General features: G+C 38.7%; 1 protein-coding gene and 1 pseudogene across 2 annotated transcripts; one reads left to right on the forward strand and one right to left on the reverse strand.

Moving 5' to 3' along the window:
- The first annotated feature begins 4,650 nt into the window (after positions 1 to 4,650).
- On the forward strand, positions 4,651 to 6,898 carry LOC149826901 (pentatricopeptide repeat-containing protein At2g01510, mitochondrial pseudogene; annotated as a pseudogene). Its single transcript, XR_016435118.1, has one exon. The product of XR_016435118.1 is annotated as a pentatricopeptide repeat-containing protein At2g01510, mitochondrial pseudogene (transcript).
- A 1,251-nt stretch (positions 6,899 to 8,149) lies between these two features.
- Positions 8,150 to 14,536, reverse strand: LOC149826902 (phosphatidate cytidylyltransferase 1-like). Its single transcript, XM_090020167.1, has 12 exons — positions 14,364 to 14,536; positions 12,937 to 13,066; positions 12,230 to 12,483; positions 11,949 to 12,100; positions 11,406 to 11,547; positions 10,427 to 10,583; positions 9,907 to 9,954; positions 9,723 to 9,806; positions 9,023 to 9,151; positions 8,871 to 8,927; positions 8,454 to 8,537; positions 8,150 to 8,359 (listed from the first exon to the last, which is right to left on the reverse strand). The coding sequence occupies exons 1-12, from the start codon at positions 14,366 to 14,368 to the stop codon at positions 8,255 to 8,257; spliced, it is 1,347 nt and encodes a 448-aa protein (XP_089876293.1). The 5' UTR covers positions 14,369 to 14,536; the 3' UTR covers positions 8,150 to 8,254.
- Positions 14,537 to 19,444: the final 4,908 nt, after the last annotated feature.

A 19,444-nucleotide genomic window follows, 5' to 3' on the forward strand; every position in this document is an offset into this window, starting at 1 on the left:
GCTCCCTGATTTCCTAACTTGAATTTCAGCTCTAGATGGGCTGAGTTCTGGTTGTCCGATTGATGCATATTTCCCATGTAGGTCTGGGAAATGAGGTGAGCAGCTTGTGGGTTGCCTATCCTTGGCTCGTCCAAAGCTCATTTGGGTACGTAAGATAAGATCGATGTCTCGAACCACGAGCTGGACGTGAACTGTTACTGAGCTGAGCATAAACAAGTGCTCGCCTTGTTTTGGTGCACGTAGACTCATTATGAAGGTTAAAGTGTGTATTATATGTAGTAGTTTGTAGTGTAGAGCAGATTGTTGTTTTGTTGGCACTTATAAGTGACAAGTCTTCTGTTCAAATGTCATTGTTTTCATATTTTTGAAAAAAACAAAACATTTTTTCTATTTAAACAGCAAGTTCGATCTCAGTTGGCTCACTCTAGCCTGAGCATGAGCTAGGCTTCATTCATCCTAAAGTAACGTTACTCATCCAGCTCATTACCATAACTTAGGAGGATCTTTACAGGAGAATTCGCCTTAACAACAGAACGAGCCTCAATCACTTGAGCTATCATCCACTGATAACTGGTACTGACACCAATTATGATCTTAACACTTGTGCTGATATTGTTCTGGTTTGATGAGGTATAGACCTAAACTCTTTATCTGTTTTCAGAAGAAATAAACTATATTGGACCAAAATTAGATCTGTTGTCATGCTACCACTCTCAATATGTCTAGTAAAGATGCAGCATGGTGTCAAGTTGTTTCACCAGAATAGGAAGGCGTCAGGTGAATCAATGAACCATGTTTACTAGTACAGAACATCACCACCAAACAGGAAGCATCAATTGAGTCAAAACACCAAGCTACTGGCTGTGAGCACCAGGACTTAACAGGCAAGGTCTCCTCCCGCCACCTGTAGTTGGGGCCCACCAAACTGGCAATGAAATGGACAGATGGTGTGTGCTCAGATGCAGCAAAACATATTTTTGTGCAATGTGATTGCACCTGATCTGGCCTCCTGTCACCTTTGTGAGAGAATAACAAGTGGGGTCCCGTACTGAAGCCAAAGTTTCACGTCCTCGTAAGATTTTATGTAAAACAGGACTTCACCTGATACTGCCCTCAGATTTAGTAATGTCTATATCCAAGCCGAGTACAACCCTATATTTGTAGCTAAGGATGTAAATGATTCAGATTTGGGTCAGATGTCACCAATACCAGATCCAACTAAATTGGACGTTGGCTAAATAGATTGTTGTTTAAATTAGAATTCGGATTAGAATGGTAAAAGACTCGTACGAAATCTGTTTTCTGTTTTTTTTTTTTATAAATATAATTGAATTCAGATATCCATTGGATTTGATAGCAAAAAGTCGAAACCATATCTGCATCCGATTATAATTAGATAGAGTTTTGGCTTTCCAGTAGGATTTGGTCAGAGATCAGATAAAATCTAATCATTGGCATATCTACATTTAGCTATGCTACAATGATTCAGGACTTGAGGATGGGGGATTCGGATTCAATTTGAATGTTTGATTTTTTTTTTTCAAAAATGGGACACTGGGACACGGAAATTTTTAAAATTTTTAATCAATGAAAAACTATTTTTTGAATATTTTTAAAGGGGTCAAGCTGGAGGAGGAATCCATGTTTGAGGAAGTTGGACATTTTTTTGGTTAGGCAGGGGTGGTGAGAGAGTATGCATGATGACCAATCTCCATTTCGGATCATGCGCCTATAATTTTTGAGTGGGGATCGAGTCCATTGGACAAGCTCACGAAAATTCAGATTGGAGACTTGGTGGCTAAGGGATAATAATTAAAGACCTAGTTGAAAGCATCAAACGATGGTGGTCCCAACAACAAGAGGCCAATTGTGCAGCTCTTCGATTTGTTAAACTATTGGATCGATTTGGTTCGAAGTCGACTATCAAAGTGGTCTAAGAGCCGAAGGGGCAGCAAAATTCTATCTAATTGAAACATGGGAGGAGGAGCTAAAATCAATACAATTGGACATGGTAGCCATGGAGGCGGCGGGATCACAGGAGGAAGATGACCGAATAGCAAGACAAAACCTTTTGATTGACGACATAGTAGAGTGGAGAACAAGGCAAGAACTTAAATAGAAGCAAAGATCAAAGGCGCATTAGTTAAAAATGGAGAAAAAAACATCAGGTTCTTTCACTTATTTGCGTCTTCGCGTAGAAGAGAAAATTTTCATCCCACGTTATCAATAGGGAGGGTGCTCTTATGAGAATGAAGTAATCATTGAGGAGGAGGAGGAGGAGGAGGAGGAGGAGGAGGCTACAGGATATTTTCTTGATCCGTTCACAAAATCACTGGCTAGTGATTCGTTTGATTTAAGTGAAGCTGATATGTGATCATTTGAAGAAATAGCACGATCATCATTGAACGGGTCGTTCTTGGTGGATGGGATTAAGCAAGCCACATGGGGAAGCTTCCCAATAACAAGGCACCTAGGGTGGAAGCTTTCCCCACTGAATTCTTTAAGGCAGCTTGGCCAGCATGTGTAGCAAGGAGTTTCAAGCAATGATGGCTGATATTCATAAGTATGCGAACTTACCTGGCAGGTGGGGAGAGTCTTATTTGGTTATTAAAGAACCAGGCTTGCAAGAGATCGAGAAATATAGAAGGTGATTCATGTGACCAAGTTGCGGGGACCATCGTAATGTGCATTTGTTCCAAGGCATAGAATTCATGATGAGTGCATGCCTCCTTGCACATGAGGCGGTGCATTCCATGCATAGCTCAAAAAAGAGAACTTTTTTTTTGCTAAAACTGGACCTATGTAAGGCATACGATTCTTTGAGTTGGGACTACCTATTTCTTGTTTTAAAAAAGAATGAAAGTTGGGGCAAGGTGGATTTAAGCAAATTCTAAAGTCCTCTTCCATTTCAGTCTGCATAAATGGCACACAAGGGTCTTTTTTTTTAAGCCAAAGAAGGGACTTCATCAGGGGGTTCCAGTATCACCATTGCTCTTTATACTAGCTATGGAGGGGTTAAGCTATATATGCTCAATCAGGCCAGCAAATCCGTGATGTATACAGGTGTGAAAATGTCAGGACGGGACAACTTCACTCATTTTCTCTTTTCCGATGATATCTTGATCTTGGGTGAATCCAACTTGGAAAAGATGAAGAACCTGAGCATCATTCTCAAAAAAAATTTCGACAATTTCTGGGTTGGCAGTCAAACAAGGGTAAGAGCAGCTTCAGCCTATTCAATGATGAAGCTGACACCATGCTAAACACCGCAAAGATGGTGTTCCAATGTGAGTAGTGCCAATGAGATACTTGGCAAACTTGTGGTCACCAATGGAGGACAGGATACGTACCAACATATAGAGTCATGGAGTGAGTCACCAGTGGAGGATATGATATGTACCAAGATAGAGTCATGGAAAGCGAAGGTACTATCACAAGCCGAAAGAGTGATTTTGATAAAAACATGTTCTTTCCACAATAGGACAACATTTTATAAGTCTTTGCTATCCTTGCAGCAGTTTTAAAGAAAATAAATCTAGTCATAAAAAACTTTATATGGGGGTGGCCAGTTGGAAAAGTCTGTTAAATCGCCGATTAGTTGGGGGTGGTCACATCATAATTGCCTCTCTCGATGGGGGGCTAGGGATCAAAGAATTGTGAAAGTTCAATAATGCGTTGTTGGCAAAAATGGCAGTGGAGAATTGCGAGCGACGAGGAGATGGTTACCAAAGTTCTACGTTGAAAATGGGAGCTCCAAGGTTGGCTGTGGAACTGGGTAGAAAACACAAAATGGAGGTTAGGGTCTGGATTATGGAAGGGATTGATTAAAATCTTTAAAGTGTTCTTGCAAAGCATTAAAATTAAAGTGGGGAATGGAAGGGACACAAGTTTTGGAGAGATTCTTGGATCTTGGAATGCCCACTTAGATACATCTTTCCGGGTCTATTCCGGATTTGTAGGGGCACTGGATGTAAGGTTTGTGGCTATTGGTTGGAAGGTCAAGGTCCGCGCCTCAATATTCGGCGCAAAACCACACTCAAACAACAATCTGGCAAATGCAGGAATTGATGAGCTTGTTAGGGAGGGTTCAATTCAAGGATGAAGAAGACACGATCAGATGGGTGCACGAAAAGGGAAGGGATTTCTCGGTGGCTTCTTTGCTATAGGGTGCTTTGTGCACCAACAGTGACATGGCTACCAGATAACAAGTTTATGGGGGTATGGTTTACCAGCACGCTCTTCACTATTTGGCTGGTTAGTATTACATGGAAGAGCTAAAACAGATAACAATCTCCAAAGAATGGGTATTCATCTTGTTATCATGTGCAGTCTTTGCGTGACAACACAGGAAAATATGGAACACCTGTTTGTCCAATGCAGATGGAACACATGTGTCTGTGACCGAGTCATCGTGTCCGCTCGTTTCACAAGGAGACACGGTGAAAATGGCGTGCGTGTCCTAGGGACATAGATAGCTAGCTGTTTCCCATGTGAAAAGTAAGCAAGTGGGGTCCCTCACCCCCTACAGAGCACAGTGTTTCACACTTATTGTAAAACCAGGCTTTACCTGATACTGCACACTGCAGAGCTGTTTTCAAAATTTGATGGGATGGAACAAAACATACCAATACGTCAATACGTGAAGTGAGAAATGAGCAGCGGAGCTCATGGACATATCCCTGCCTCCGAACCAGAACCAGAGTTGCCCTTCAAGACTCTACCGCCTCGACTCATGCACCTCCCTCTCCCACCTCAAGCAATCCCACGCCCACCTCATCAAGACCCCACCCTCCTTCACACTCACCCCCACCCCCAACCTCACCACTAAGCTCGTCTCCCAATATGGCAAACTGGGCGACGCCCGCTCCGCCACCCTCGCCTTCCGCCACCTCCCCGCAGAAGCGCGCGACACCCACCTCTTCAATTCCCTCATCCAAGCATACGTCTCCAACCATCTCCATCGCCACGCCTTGCGCCTCCACGCCGAGATGCGTCGCCGCGGCGTTCCGCCCGGTAGGTTCACCTTCCCCCCTCTGTTCAAGGCCTGCGCGGCTTCGCCTCTCGGCCTTGACCACGGCATTCAGCTCCATACCCATGCTCTTAAGTTGGGTTTCCTTATTAATTCCTTCTCCGCGGTCGGTTTGATCGATATGTACATGAAACACGGCCGGGTCGAATATGCACGCAAAGTGTTTGATGAAATGACTCAGCGGGATTCCGTTGCTTGGAACGCCGTGCTTGCTGGTTATGTGCAGAATGGCCAGCCTGAATCGGGTTTGGAGGCTTACGAGAGAATGGTTGAAGCGGGGGTCGAGGTCGATTTTGTGGCTGTGGTGTGTGTGTTGGGTGCATGTGCGCGGCTGGGGATGGTGCAGATGGGGCGGAGGATACACGGGCAGGCCGTGAAGGCTGGGTTAGTGTGCGATACTTTGGTATCTACTGCGCTGTTGGATATGTACGCAAATTGTGGTGAAGTGGAGGATTCCTCCCAAGCGTTTGATGAAATGCCCCGAAGAGATTTGGTTGCTTGGAACAGCATGGTTTCTTGTTTATCAGAGAATGGTTTTGTGGGTGATGCATTGAGCATGTTTTCGAAGATGCAGAGATTGGGTCTGAAGCCGAATGGCTTGAGCCTGGTGGCGGTGCTGCCAGCGGTTGCACGGTTGGGCGTGTTGCATCTGGGTAAGGCTGCTCATTGCTATGTTCTGAGAAACGGGTTTGAGTCTGATGAGTTTGTCATGACTGCTCTTCTTGATGTCTACGCAAAATCTGGCGATTTGGAAACTGCAAGGATACTCTTTGGTGAAATGCCAAACACAAGTGTGGTTGCATGGAGTGCCATGATTGCTGGTTGTGGTATGCATGGGTGTGGAAACGAAGCTTTGGAATTGTTTGATAAGATGTTCAGCAGTGGAGTTAAGCCTAATCATATCACCTATATTGGAGTTCTGACGGCATGTAGCCGTGCAGGGCTCGTAGATGCAGGGCGGAATAATTTCCGATGTATGGTCAAGGTTCATGGAATCTCCCCGAGTTCACAGCACTATGCCTGCATGATTGATCTGCTTGGCCGGGCTGGGCAATTGGACGAGGCAAAAGATATGATAGAGGCGATGCCAATGGCACCTTCACCTAGTGTCTGGGGTGCCCTGTTGGGTGCATGCAAGATTCACGGCAATGTTGAGCTTGGAAAGTATGCTGCTGACAGACTGTTTGAGCTGGAGTGCGATGATGCAGGATTTTATGTTTTGTTGTCCAACATATACGCAGAGGCCGGCATGTGGGATGAAGTTAAAAGAGTGAGGGGATTGATTAATGAGAAGGGCCTGAAGAAACCACCAGGATGGAGTTCGGTTGAGATCGAGAATCACGTTCATGTATTCATAGCAGGCGATACAGGGCACCCAGATGCTGAGAAAATATACCAGAAATTAGTGGAATTGATGGTGAAGATGAAGGGAGATGGGTACATACCTGAGACTAAGGTGGTGCTGAAAGATGTCGAAGATGATGTTAAGGAGAATGTGTTGTGGAGTCATAGCGAGAAGTTGGCTATTGCATATGGACTGATAAGAACGGCGCCAGGGACACCCATAAGGATCATGAAGAACCTTAGGACGTGCGAAGATTGCCATGAAGTTTCTAAGCGCATTTCAATACTCATGTCTAGGGAGATTATCTTGAGAGATGCTGTTCGCTTCCATCGTATGAAGGATGGTGTATGCTCATGTAGAGACTACTGGTAAGTAGGGTATCAAAGGATTGGGTTTGACCTGGACCCTATTCGAATCAACCCTACAAGGTCAGGGTTTGGTGATAAATAATAAGGTCCGATTAGAATCTGGGTCAGACTCAAAGGGTCAGATTAATATATGGAGCTGGGTATGGTTTGTGAAATTTAATACCAGACTCACGCCCGACCTGAGTTCCAACTAAGATCCATGATTTTTCAATGTAAAAAGGATAAAAAAAGTTATTTTACTGGGTATGGTCCAGGTCTGATTCATGAAATATGGTTTCTCTTATGTTGGGTCCGATTGAGCAGAAGTCCAGATCCAGTATCAGCATCTCAAATCAGATCTGGGTTTGATCCCATCTGGGTCCGAACCAAACTCAGCCTGTTGACACTCCTACTCGTAAGGATGGTTTGGTCATAGGGACTCTTCTTTCTTCAAGCTATATATATATATATATATATATATAGAGAGAGAGAGAGAGAGAGAGAGAGAGAGAGTTACTAGAATATGAGAACTAATGTGTGAACCACGATTTTAATGAATTTTTGTTCTTTTCTTGAATCTAACAGTACATATGTGATTTACATGCTTGGTTTTATAAGAACCCACTCTTGAATCATCCCATTTTGATGCATAAATGAGATTTTTAAAGCTTTAAAATTAATAACTCATAATCTTCATAAATATTCAAGCTTTCAAAAATCACATTTTTTTATCCAAAATACACAATCAAATGGTTGATTCCTAGCAAATTCACCATGCCAAGCATATCCACATGGTTGGAATGCACATATTTCTAGTTCTCATATTTTAGTGACTATATATATATACATATATAAGAGAGAGAGAGAGAAACTTGGGTTGTATAATTTTGTACATTAGCCATTTATTTAATTAATTGACAAGCCAAAATGAGATGAATGATCACATCAGCAGTGTTGAAATTCATCTATTATATAAAGTTTTCCAATATGCTTAAATGGTTTAGGTGGGGGAATAACATTACTTTGCCGCAGTGCATGGTGCATATTTCATAAACCATTTATATAAACTAAATACGTATTCTTTAATTTGGCGGAATGTTAGTCATGGAAATCTCATGTAGTCTTGCAGTCTAGCAGGCTTAATGGTGGGACCAACAACCATGCATCCCATGTCCTAAACCACAGTGCTAGTAAGGTTTTGCTTGGGATCACGGAAGAAACAAACATGTTTCCCTCCCAACAGTGTAGAACCAGCATCAGCCTTAGATGGTTAACCATATGTTTTCAAAGGTATTGGCAGACTCTGGGTGGGAAGCGATTTCCATGACTAACATTCCGCCAAATTAAAGAATACGTATTTAGTTTCTGTCTAGCACCAACCAGAAGAGGAAGAGGAGAAAAGTAACAAAATGAAGAACCAAAGCAGAAGTGAAACTACCCAAATTTTCCTGATAGATGGAGCCAAAATAAATGATGTAAACTGGGACATGGACATGGACATGAAATTTTATATACACAACAAAAACATTTATGTTACAGGGATAAGCTGTAAGAGTCGTTCAGTTGGGGGGGCAGCAAAATATCTCCAAGCTGTCTGTACAGGTCGATTTGATCCTCGATTGAAAGGTTGCCCAAGATCTGTTGCACAAAAGCAACCCTAGTAATCTGAGCCTGTGAATAGGAATGAATGTGAAAAGTAGTTTGTGTAGAAAATGCATGTCAATGTATGTACCTGTTGAAGAATGGTCTCAACCGTGTTGCTGTGAGGCACTATGAACGATTGATAATAGATATAAGAAAAGACAGCCATCACCATCTGGGAAGTTCAATGAGAAAAAGAAAGCAGGCCAAGATTCAGAAAATAAATACATTAGCAACACAACTGCACTGCATTGGCAACTCGAAAATGAAACTCATGCATGTGATTGATGTTTAAACAGATGTAATAGTTCTGTCTCACTTTTAAAACAATGCACACAGTTATCTACTTTGTCAGTCCCATCAAATTTTGATGGGTTACATTAACAACCATTGCTTAATGTTTTGTAGAAGCATGTATCATGCTATGCATGCACTCAATAACATAAAAGTTTGGCACTTGACAGCAGGGTCAATATAGAGCTACAACAGTATAATCTGAATGACTCACCTGACAGTCCATTCGATCAGTAATTCCACCATGCCCAGGAATACTATCACCAAAGTCCTGCACAAGAGATGAAGAAATTAGTTTAAAAATACATATAAATTCATAACACAACATTAATATCTGACATCCAACTAGACATGTAAAAAGCGAACCTTAATCTTAAATGCCCTTTTGAAACCGCTTGCAAAAAAACCTCCAAAAGGGGCTATGCTTGATGCAAATAGACCTAGTGCTAAAGCATGCCATTGCACTGGCAATACCGTCACCTCTTTCCAAGGAAACTGAAAAAGAAGCTAATGGTTAGATGGCATTTAAGCATAGGGATAGACAAGTTTCTCTACAAAAATATTTATATTCAAGAAGCATCCAAAATACCAAGAATTTGATGGAGCATTAATGGGATCTAGAAGTGTTCTATTGTATCAAACGAGCAGTAGCTAACGTATTAATCAAATAAGATACCCACAAGCATGGAAAAATAACAAACAATATCGAGTGCATCACAAAAATCAAACAAATAAAAAACTAATGATCTTGGTAACACAACAGGACAAAGAAATGGCCCACAAAAATAACATCAAAATGGATTGAACAAGAACAATCTATTCTTAGATAGAGATGTCAAATACCGGATGAAACAGATTGCAAACCACTCAACCCCAAAAATCTACAGAGAAATATCCCATATTGCAGATCACAAAAGACTTCTAATCATATCAAGATCAAACAAATATCCATCACCTTTCAGCCAAAATTTCAGATTGGTTCATGAACCAGAAACTAAAAGGGAAAACGACAAAGAACAACCATGGGCATTGTGTGGCCAAAGTGAGCCAATTTCTGATCACTCACCCAGGAAGGCAACATCCCAAATGAGTAAAATTTAGGCTTGAACAGAGGACCAGGATCACAATGGAGCCATCCTGTAGATAAATCCTGTAAATGATTTTATCATGATTAAGATCTGAACAAGCATGAAGACCTTTAGATGTGCACAATTTCATAGTTTAGACAGCATCATGGAATGGAGACTTACTTTCCTTGGACATGTTAGCCATTGAAAACGCCCGAGAAAATCTGCTAGCTATACAGAAATACAAAGAACATTAGCACCATTATGAGTCTGATCTTCATGCATTGCTTCAGGTTGACACCGAAAGCATTTAATTTTGCTTCATCTTAAGCATCCGTCGTTGTCAGTGAGGTGACAACACATATGGTCAATGAAACAGTCTAATGTGCGCAATGCATTCATTTTTGTTAAATGGAAGGCAGAAAACTGCAAGTATGTGTATGTTTATGAGCAGTGCATTCCTCTGATGCACTATCAAGGACATGCACACACCACATGGTTTCAGTATCAATAATAAATTAAAGTTGGCAACTGGTACACATCTAAGCCACAAAGAGCAACATCTCATCTCAAGGTCAATATTTATAAACCAAACAAGCAGTCAAGAAAAACCAAACAGGGGAAAACTCACCATACAACAACAACAACAACAACGCCTTCATCCCAAACAATTGGGGTCAGCGATATGAACCAAAAAACTCACCATGAATGCCGATATTATGGTTGTCACAGATGCTCCAATGAAGCCTTCCCAAGTTTTCTTTGGAGACAACTTGATCAATGGCGTTCGGCCAAAAAAGAACCCAAAGATATAGGCAGCAATATCATTGATAACAATAAGTGATGCAGGCAGAAGAAACCTGCAAAGAATAGAAATTCAATTCAAGATTTCACTGACATTATAACAATGAAAACAACTTACGAACAGACATTCTGTGATAGTAGAGCTACATCTCCCTACAAGGAACAGAGACAGTCATGTAAGCAATGCTTCTAATGAGGCTTCAGCTGCAATGCTCTCAATTGGCACAGAAGAAGCAAAAAATTGTGAAAAAACATTGAATTAACATAAATATGAGAAAATAGGCCCCAAATGCCATTGGTATGCCCAATTAGACCGCAAATCAGTAACATAAATATGAGAAAATAGGCCTCAAATGCCATTGGTATGCACAATTAGACCCCAAATCAATATGCCATGCATGAATACAACAATTCTCCGCTATGGACAGAAAAATAGTGGCACTCCAATCAGTAATGCCTGCAAGTCTATCAAGTGCACTACAAGGATGTATGGCAGGTAAGATTAAATATAGTCATCAATCATCATAATATGTTAGAACATCAAATGGAGAGGGGGAAATTGCAGATTGCCAGATCAAATGCAAGAGACAAATGCTAGATTTTTTCTTCCAAATAATGGCAACCAAATAACAAGTACTGGCTGAAGAACCTTGTCACACATGCAACAATGAAATAGTATCTCATATACAGATATTTCACTGAAAAGAGAGCAATCAATGGTGCATATTCTATAAAAAAGACTCAAGGATTCATATAAAACAGCATGAAAAACTGGAAAAATTGAAAAGGGACCATAATGGTAAGAACTGAACTTGTGAAACTACAGGAGTCCTAAATAACAACAATAAGATATATAGTGACTTGTGAGAACCAATTACCAGAAAATTCCTTCAAATATATTTCCCACAGTGAATGCAGATTGTGCAAACACGACAAGAAGAATCATGTGTGTCCAAGCAAACTGCCCAAATTGATACTTGTACATCTTCATCTTTAAAGTAAGTATAAACCATACAAAGCCTGGAAACATCACCAACAAAGAATCATAATGTTAAGCAGTGTTTCTTAAGTATGACATATAAAAGCAAAGTATATGCAGGAGGTAAACACACACAGAGGTATTATAGCCTAGAGGACATCCATAATGGCATCTTCAGACATCACAATCAGTGAGGGATTATTGTAAATGAAGTAATCAAGTGGTGTAAAGGATCACTTTTTTTGTAGCTAGAAGTAGCATGAGAATTAAAAAAAGACATGACACCAAGCATGTCGAGTAGCCACAAACTCAGTCATAGACATGTTCTTGGATTAAAGCCAAGATTAATGAACACATGCTGATGTTAACATGTTAGATGCACACACACAAGAAGAAAAAACAAAAGTTTCAGGTCACTTCACTATTGAATAAAATAACCTGCCTGAGATGTAAAAGAAATAGCAAATGAACAACTGATATTTGATAAAGCTGCTCACGAGCCGATACAGGAATTTATCCGAGAGTACTGTGTTCACAAGCTGCCGCCGGAGAAAGTAGCCATACACAAATATCATTGTTGTGAAAAAGAAATGCCTGAAAGAAGAAAGAATAGTTATACAAAAGATACAAATAAGCATCTCCATCCGCTGATGAAAACAATTGGATATGCTTAACAATAATAATAAAGGTAAGGTTATTTTATGTAGAGCATGGAATACCAACCAATTAAGAAGCCTAAAACCAGGAAGATCCCTATCTTCACGAGCTTTTCTTGCAAAGTTGAAAACCTCCCTTACCATAAAAAATTGGATAACTATAATCATTGCCCAAATATAGAGATGCCCCATGTAAATAATAAAAGTGAATCCCCCGAGCATCCACACAGATGACCATGCACGTGTTCGCATAGACTTATACTTGTTTTGATCATCAACAAGCAAATGACTTCCATTTGTTTTATTTGCCTCATGCAGAGCCTGAATTCAGTTAATCACCATTAGAATTATATAGTACTGAAACAACAACTGCAGATCAAGTTACCACATAGATGACTGATGTGGTACTTAATCCTAACACATAGAATATTCAGTTATAAAAAAGCTACAACTAATGAAGGTTCACGACTCTTTTAGAAGAGCACAAGAAAGACCAATCCTATTTTTAAAGATATTTAATACTAAATAAGAGGAAGCATATCCATCAATATGACAACCCAACCAATCAAGTTTAAGAACAGTTAAAAACAACAGAAGAACTGAAGACACATAGCACAGCAGCAGAACAGATCAAGAGTAAAAATTCAAACCCTTGACATCTCCCCAGATAATGGGGAGAGCAACCGAACTAGAAAACCAATAGGAGGATAAAATACCAAAGAAAATCAAAGAGCAAGGAACACAAAAACAGTTTGCAAGACTATTATAACAAACCTCATATGAGCGCTTACGATGCCGAATCCGACCAGAAGGGTATGACGTAGAAGGGCCACTGGAACTATTCTCTCTTTGTGTCATTGACATGTTTTCTTCTCCAATATTTCTAGCCACAAGTTCTAGATCACTGAATTAAGGAGAGGGCAAGGTGTTTCACAAGATTAGAGAGAGAAAAGTCTTACAAATTCAGGTGGAACAAGCTATCAACACTTAATGGCTATTGAGATAAGAAATTACAACAGAAATGACAACATTAATATGCCATGCAACCATTATAGAAATACTAATCAGACCCTCAAAATGGTTATAAACCCTTGATAAAAGGTAAAAAAAGAACCAGCATGAAAACTCCATAGAAAAGACAGCAAGAACATGATCGGAGAAAATTTTTCACTAATTACAGAAAAGTGAAAACACATGCATTATCAAGTAACGAATTGAATATGATGTCATGTTATCACTTTTTAAAATTTTTAAATGTTTTGTATATTTCTTTATATTTTTTGTACTTTCCGAATATATGTTTTCTTTATTGATATAAAAACATGTTCCTCCCTTAGTGGAAACCAATAAAAATCCAAACGCAGGAAAATCTAGCCAACCAAATTCATGGGTGGTGCTTGTAACTCACGTTGGCATTTCAGAATCTTAACCAAGAAAAGTATGATGGTATGCACGAAGAAAAGGGAAAGGTGATGTAAAATATATGAGCGTTTCTGAAACCCAATAAAAGGTTGAGCTGCAAGTAACCTGCTATTAAAGTAGATCAAAATTCACCAAAAAAGACAACAAAAGTTAACATCAACAGGTGGCATTTTGTCAAAATAATAACATAGCAGAAAATAAGAAGGAAACAAACATAAAGATAGCCATGAAGAAGAAACTCAATTGACACAAATCCACCTCACACTTCCTCCGACCAAGTGAGAAATCTGCTCCAAATCAAAACTCTAAAAAAGTGTCAGATATAATGATGAAAAATATATGAAGGGCCGCACAAAAAACTCTAAACTAGATTATCAACAAAGTTAAAAAAAAACCACATTCTGAAGATAGATAAAATTCCAAAAAATAAAAAAGATAAGATAAAAAAGATAAGATAAAAAAGAGGAAATGTGCATAATAATTTCTCAAAATAATGGTAAATATGACAATAACTTGATATACACATTGATTCCCGATAAGCCACCCGCATACTCACCTCAAAAATTTCAGACACCCAATTCACATAAAACGTCAAAAATGAATAATATGAGAGAAATTTCAGGAAAGTAAAGCAGAAGCAAAGGGGAAAATAGAAAAACTAAGAACCCAAGTTCTATAATTATGGTTTGCAGATAGACCTCAGAAAAAGTAGGGAAAACAATTCTAATTTGGGTACACGAGAAATCAAATAGAAACGAAAGAAAAACGTTGGCACTCACCTCATGCGCCCCAAAAGAAATTCCTCCAGAATAAATTGTGAGCAATGGGAACCCCAACAGAGGGAACAAAGTAGACGTTTTTGCGCAATAGGAGAAAGGAATCGATCCCGACTTTAGGGTTTCCGATCCCTTGCTCAGAATCTCTCTCTCTGAGATTTTTTTTCTTCTTTCTTGTCTAAAAAAAACACATCAGATGAATAAAAAATTAAGAGCTAGAAAGCTGCGATGAAACCCACCCTTGTCTGGATCAACGTGGGCCTTTCTTTGGGTGTGATTTAAAAAATAAATACAACCTGAGATTCTCTCACTCTAAAAATGAGAGACCATGCTGAGCAAACCCGGTTCACTAGCCCAGGTGCCATGCAGCTATGGTTGTCAACAGGTCGGATCTGGGTGGGTTCGGACTCTGATCTTACTTTGATGTGTTATACCATACCGAGTCTGAACCGGATCCGTTCGGGCTCAACACACCGAAAACATACCCGAGTCCTATAAGGATTATATAAACCAGACTCAGTTCATACCAAGTAAAATAATACTCATATGGTTTTATTGAAAATTTGCTGATCTTAATTGGAACTCAATTCCGACTTGGGTCTAGTATAAAATTTCACAAGCCAGGCCGCATGTATGAATTGAACCCTTTAAATTTGTCTTAGATTCAAATCAGACATCCTTCTTTACCACTAAATCCAGACCATGTTGGGTTTCACTATGGATCGGGCCTGAGTCAAACCCGATCTCTTGATACTCTTTCATGTAAATCCACATGAATCGCTTGAGATGCACCCAATAAATGCATTTATCATGATTCCATGCAAACAATGTTATCTATAATTATTATTAGTTAACAACCTTATACAAGTGAGCTGAGCTGCTGATCAATCATCGTCTGTGCCTGATTTGCCGCCGATCCTATTTCACGAGCTCTTTATGAGTCGAACCACGATTGGCTCAGTGATCGACCTTTCAACCAAGCAACAAAAAGGTGACTCTTTTGAGTCCTGAAAATAAAACAAAATTCTTGTGTGTCAATCATAGTGTAACACGTGTTAAAACACTATTAAAATAATAATTTAAAAATAGTTTCTGGTATTTTTGTATATATTAAAAAAATAGCCCATTCAGGTTTAAAGCTAATCGGAAATTCCGATTGATGTAAATTAATCTCTCGTGTTGTACGCAGGGAGACTTTGTTTGGCATATTTTCTATGAAACTTGGTATCTATGGTTTTAGTTGCGTGAATTCCACTAAATTGTTCAACTAGAATCATGATTGTGATGCTGCGGTTATGTTTCTTCAAGAACTAAATCAAATTTTAATATAAATTGGGGAACAAATAAATGAAATTGGAAACAGACGGCAAGGGGAAGGGGTGGGGTGCGATTGCATACACTAAGATATAGAATGAGGTACCTTTACCAAAACAAAAACTGAATATATGGAGTGCAGTACAAAAGCTAGTGATAACAATGTCGTTAGAATACAAGAGATGCCTAATCAACAATGCCATGAGTTTCGGCATTTAAGGTCTATATTACAACAAAATGGGGGATTTGAAGATGATATTATCATATTACTAATAGGATAAAGGTCGGTTGGGTTGAGTAGATACAAGTTAGTGACGTTCTATGTAATAAAAGAGTACCTTTACAATTGAAAGGATGTTTCTACGTGACTGCTATAAGGCCAACACTATTATATGGAGTTGAATGTTGGGTGACTAAAAAACGATAAGAAGACAAAGTGCATGTTGCAGATGATGCATATGTTAGGATGCCCAGGGTTACAAGAAAGGATAAAATTAAAAATGAATATATTAGAATGCGCTTAGGAGTCATACCCATAAAGGATAAAATAAGTGAATGCCATTTAAGATGATTTGGACATGTTGTACAAAGACCTCTCGCGACACCTGTGGGAAGGATTTACATAATACAAGTAGGAGTTAGGAAAATAGGAAGACCAATGAAGACTTAAAAGGAGACAATTAGAGGTGACATGAAAGACTAAAGTGATCGAAGTTTTAGCTCTAGATAGTTAGGAATGAAGATACAATACTTGTAAAGCCGACCCCATGTAGTTGCGATAAGGTTTGATGATGATGTGGTTAAACCATGGTTTTAAAACTCAATGACTCGTCACTCGGCTCGTCCTTGATTGACCCATGACTCGGCCGGGTCAACTCGGTGACTCGGCCAAGTCATGTTAACTTTATTTTTTATATAAAATATATAAATATATATATGCTATCTATATTTTATAGTATTCTATGAATATATTATATATAATATCATTTTATGATATTTTTTATAATATATTTAATGTATAATTTTATTAATTCATGCGTAACCATATTTTTATATCATCTATACATAATATTTATATTATATTTCATATCATATATGTAATTATATATAAAATATATTATATATGTATATATATGCATGACTCGTCCATGACTCGCTCATGACTCAGCCGAGTCAGCCCATGACCTGACTGAGTTTTGTAAAAAATAAGTTAAACACATTTTTTGACCCGGTGAATGGGCGATCTCGGCTGAGTCAACCGGTAGGAAGGAAAGGAAAAGAAGGGAAGGAAGGGAAGAAGGGTCTGTTTCTTTCATTTTTCTATTTTTTGTATTTTTATTTATTTTTTAAAATTTGTATTGAATTTTTTATATATTGCCGAGATATTCTCGAGATTTATCAACTTTTAAAAATCTCTGAAAGAAATACCCTTATCGAGAAATTACCTTTAATGATACAGGTGACTATGGTACATACAATTATACATATATATATATATATATATATTACACATATACATATATACATATATACATATACATATACATATACATATGCATCATGCATATGCTATGTATATCTATAGAGTGGGTGCCTACCAACGTTAGAAACCCCCATGAGCGAATAAGGGTTTTCAGGGTGTTTTTCGTAAATCTGATCCCACAGATGCATTTGGCATGGTTGATTTGCTAGAAAACGACACTTGGATCATGTTTTATCAATGAAAAATCATGAATTTTTGAACTTGAATATTTATGAAAATTGTAGACCAGTTTTCAAACCTCATAACGTGTCAAAATTGGAAGACTCAAGAGTTCACTTCTATAAAATCAAGCATGTAGACCACATTTGTACAATCAAATTTGAGAAAACATGAAAAATCCCTTCAAAGGCCTGGTAGACTGGTTGTAGGCTCGAATATGTAGGCAGCTACTCCCTCTCTCTCTCTCTCTCTCTCTCTCTCTATATATATATATATATATATATATATATATATATATATATATATATATATATATATATATATCATCACCATCAACCCTTATCCCAACTACATGGGGTCTACATTACGAGTCATGTGTCTCTATTCTTGTCTATCTAGAGCTAAAATTTTAGTCACTTTATAAACTTTCATGTGACCCTTAACCGCCTCCTTCCAAGTCTTCATTGGTCTTCCTCTTTTCCTAACTCCTACTTGTATCATGTCAACCTTTCTCACATGCGCCGTGAGAGGTTTCACACAACATGTCCAAACCATTATGAACAACATTCACTTATTTTATCCTTTTATCAGGTCGACTCTTAGGCATATTATAATATATTCATTTCTAATTTATCCTTTCTTGTAACCCGAGACATCCATCTTATACGCATCTCTGCAACATGCACTCTGTCTTCTTGTCGTTTGTTAGTTGCCTAATATTCAGTTCCATATAATAGTGCTGGTCTTGTAGAAATGTCCTTTCAATTATAGAGGTACTCTTTTATCACATAACACACCATTAGCTTGTCTCCACTTAACCCAACCAATATTTTGAAAAGAAGTTGTTATTAGGTCTTGGACCCAAGTCGGGTCTGTGCAGGACCAAACCCGACTCTTGTATTGGATCGGGTCAAGATCCGTATGTTAATAGTGTTGTTATTAAGCTTGTTGTCAGAGGGTATTTTTGTACCCTAAAATTGTGTATTAAATATATACTCAAAACCTAATAAGAAATGTGATACGCTGATTTCTTTTGACGTCTTTTCTTTCACAACCTCTTCTCTCAATATCTCGTTCCCTCTTCCTGCACAGGTGAGCGTAAAGATTTCCTTTCTAAGATGGTATCAGAGCATGAGATCGCCTTCTCGCCTGCTTGCATCTTCTTCCCTATAGTCTTCAGCCTGGCCTGAGATCGCCTCCTCGTCTGCACCTTCCTCTTTTCTTCCGTTGTTCTTCAGTTCTGGTAAGATCGATAACATCTCCTCCTCCTTATCAATGTCTCCTTCTTCTCTTCCGTCAGCGTCTCCTCTTTCTCTTCATTTTTCTTTTAAAATCTGATTATCTCGAAATCATTTAATTGATTCCATAACTATCTGAAACAAAAAGGGGTTTTTTCAGTTGGATTTGCCGACGTGAAGAGACACAGACTAGTTTCCCTTCAATCGATCTGGACATTTTACTTGCTGAAGTTAATGCTTGTGGTATTTCTGTCTGCATAATCTCTTATTTTGAAATATTCATGTTCCTGTTTCACGATTTTACTTAATCTGGGATAATTTCTTGATTATTGTGTTGTTTTCAGTCTGAACTATTTTCAGTCTGAATATTCTACTTTTCGAAATCAATATTGTGCTGTTTCTGAAATCAATATTGTGCTGTTTAAGTTTGCAATTCTTTTATCCTGAAACATTCATAACCCTGTTTCATGTTTTCACTAAATCTTACATTGATTCAATTCTTGATATTCAGTTTTTGATCAATTGCTTATCTTCTCTCTGATCATACCCGAATATTGTATACTCGTCACTAAAAAAAAAGGGCAGAATATTTGAGTGACTAATTTCTTTGTTCAGTCCAGGCATTTCTTTTCTTCTTTCCTTTTCACAACATTTTCAAATGAACTCATCTTATCCGCAGTCAGGCCTTTCCTCTAATTTTCTCGGCCAATTGGTTTCTGAAGAGCTGAATAATTCCAACTTCTTGACCTGGAAAAGGCAAATTGTTCCTTTTATAAGGAGCCAAGATCTCTCTAGTCATCTAAAATGGATCGGTCTCACCCCCTCCAGAG

The sequence above is a fragment of the Nuphar pumila genome, chromosome 10 (genome assembly GCF_984573655.1).
Source record: "Nuphar pumila chromosome 10, dmNupPumi1.hap1.1, whole genome shotgun sequence".
Lineage (NCBI taxonomy): Eukaryota > Viridiplantae > Streptophyta > Magnoliopsida > Nymphaeales > Nymphaeaceae > Nuphar > Nuphar pumila.